This window comes from Diceros bicornis, chromosome 14 (genome assembly GCF_020826845.1).
Source record: "Diceros bicornis minor isolate mBicDic1 chromosome 14, mDicBic1.mat.cur, whole genome shotgun sequence".
Lineage (NCBI taxonomy): Eukaryota > Metazoa > Chordata > Mammalia > Perissodactyla > Rhinocerotidae > Diceros > Diceros bicornis.
Genome location: NC_080753.1, coordinates 16,557 through 19,275, shown reverse-complemented (window position 1 = coordinate 19,275; position 2,719 = coordinate 16,557). Strand labels below are relative to the sequence as shown.

At 46.9% G+C, this 2,719-nt stretch overlaps 1 protein-coding gene across 1 annotated transcript; it reads right to left on the bottom strand.

The window, feature by feature from the left end:
- Nucleotides 1-245: 245 nt before the first annotated feature.
- KHDC1L (KH domain containing 1 like) lies at nt 246-651 on the bottom strand (the record flags this gene model as incomplete). The annotated part of the gene is made up of 2 exons (XM_058555445.1): nt 246-406; nt 566-651. Coding segments are annotated over 2 exons (247 nt in total), but the record flags the coding sequence as incomplete, so codon positions are not given.
- Nucleotides 652-2,719: the final 2,068 nt, after the last annotated feature.

Sequence of the window (2,719 nt, the reverse complement as noted above, 5' to 3'; positions counted from 1 at the left end):
GGCAGGTCAGGGTCTCCAAGGGGACATTGAGGGGTGTCACCCAGCCCTGGCCTTCCTGGCTGCTCCATCCACACCTCCCTGCAGCTCCCGACTGCATTCCATGAAATGAGTGTGACTCCAGACCCCTGCCTTCTCTAGGGCTCTGGGGAGCACCTGGATTGCCAGCTGCCAAGTGATTCTTGAAGAAACCGAGATGCCATACAACTCCATCATCAAGCCCTCAACCACAATTCAGCCAGGGACACCTACTCTGGGTTCCAAATGATGTGAAACAGCCACTGCCTTGCCTGAGGTGGTCCCACTATGGTGACAGAGTTGCATCTGGCCCATTGCTGTGAACACCCCTCCAGCTGAATGAGGGTGTGTTTGTGCACCTCCATGCAGTGAAAGTCTGTGTCAAGGAAGCCTGCACGCATAAGAGGCTGCAGGAGGAATGTGTAACAGCCAGCACTTGGGGTGGGGCTCTGGATTAGGGACCTGGGACAGATGGTGGTTGAGGGTAGGGGAAGGTTGGAAACCAGGAAGAGAGGAATAGGGAGAGGGGGAGTGGGCAAGGGCCATTCACCGAGGATGTGCTCCTCCTTGTCCTCTGCCATGTAACATACCAATGAAAGGTAAGAGTCTTCAGGCGTGGTCCACCAGGGCTTCTTGCTTCAAGCCCTCCTTTCCATGTTCTGAACTGCTTCTACCTGATTCAAATAGGAGCAAGCTCAAACAACCTCTTGAAAAATGACTTGGAAGAAGTCAGGAAAAGGCTCAGGCCCTATGCTAAATATCGGCTTCTAAATAGCCCCACCTCTTGGGCCACCTTAAGGAAGGGTGGCCTATCCCTATGTCTCCTCTCAAGAAAACCGTTCCAAGTAATTGTCTACTCTGAGCTTAATCCTTTCATGCCAATCCATTATCTGATCAGTGCTTGCCTCTCTGATGCCCAGGAATTCAAAATCATCTTCATTCAAATTTCAAAAGATTTTGGAGCAGATCCCCTGGGCATGAACCAGGGCAGGGGTTGAGGATGGAAGGTGCTGGAGCAGGAAGGTTCCGAAATATCCTTCCTAGATTTGGACAGAAACTGTTTTAGTCTGTTCACAGTGCTGTAACAAAATATCATAAACTAGGTGGTTTATAAACAAAAAGCAGTTATTTCTCACAGTTCTGGAGGCTGAGAAGTCTGAGATCATGGCACTGGCAGATTTGGTATCTGGTAAGAGCTTTCTAATCATAAACAGCCTTCTTTTCGCCACATTCTCACATGGCTGAAGGGGCAAGCAATCTCTCTGGGGCCTCTTTTATAAGGCCACTAAACGCATTCGTGAGGAAGAGCCCTCTGAAAGGCCTCGCCTCCTAATATCATCATCACATTGGGGTTAGGAGTTCAACATGTGAGTTCTGGGGACCCACAAACACCCAGACCATAGCAGTTACTGTAGCCCACCAATGAGCACGTTTAGTGTGCTGCCTTGAGAGCGGAAACAGCATGGGGACATGGAGCCTCTTCATAGGAGAGAGTTGTGGGAGCCTGTTACAGAATTTAGCTGGGTGATTCTAAGGAGTGTTTAGAGGAGCAGAGGCCAGTTTTGTAAAAATTTGGCAATTTTTATCTAGGAGGCAGGGAAATTAATGGGGTCTTGATTGCAGAGTGTCATTGTCTCTGGTTTCAAACATAGTGACAGAGTAAATTAATTTCCTACATCTTGTTCTATCACAATCACTGAGTGGTCTTGACCAGTTAAAATATTCCACAAGAGGGGCTGGCCTGGTGGTGTAGTTGTTAAGTTCGTGCACTCCACTTTGGCCACCCAGGGTTTGTGGGTTTGGATCCTGGGTGCAGACCTATACACCGCTCATCAAGCCATGTTGTGGTGGCATGCCACATAAAAAAAAAAATAGAGGAAGATTGGCAACAGATGTTAGCTCAGGGCCAATCTTCCTCACCAAAAAAAAAAAAAATTCTTCAAGAGATTTTTATGTTTGGTAGAGAATGTTAGAGTTTACTTGTCAGCTTCCAGCTGCAAACTTTTAGGTCTGTTTTATTACTTTTCAATCTCGCCTTTCAGCCAAAGGCAAAGTTAGCCCTCAGGACATTCATCTGCAAGATTCAGATCAAAATCCATTTGGAGAACGCAGCCTGCATCTGCATTACAGTTAGTCTCTCGCATGCCTTTTGTTGCAGGAGGAGATGTTGAATCATTTAAAAAGACAATGACTACACGGTAGCATTTAAGACTGGACAAGATACATGGGTCAACCACAATTCAGGTAGTTACTAGAAACAAAGTGATTATTAATCCTGTTAATAGGCTGCAATGGAAAGAGCCTAGATTTCAAAACCTGGCCATGAAATCAGGTCCCCAAATCCATCTGAATCCGTTCTAGAGAGCCAGGTAATCTTTTAATTTAACCACAAACTCTTCTACCTGACCAACAGTGTTTAAGGTAGGTGCTGTGAGCAGCATTTGCTATTAAACAGTGTTTTTCACTAGCCAAGAAGAACCCAAAGGCTGTGTAATTACCCGTAACCACCGTGAAACTTAGTTTGACGTTTGTTGGACCTCCAGAGCAGAGGCAGTGCCATTTATGACTTCCGAGAGGGTCGAGACAAGTCTGGGAGCACCTTTTCTAGCCGTGTTATTCCTACTATGGGAATTGGAGCCCCCAGAATAGAGATGAGGGGCGAGTCAGTGTCTCTCTCAGGGGCTCTCCTCAACCGTCCATGCCT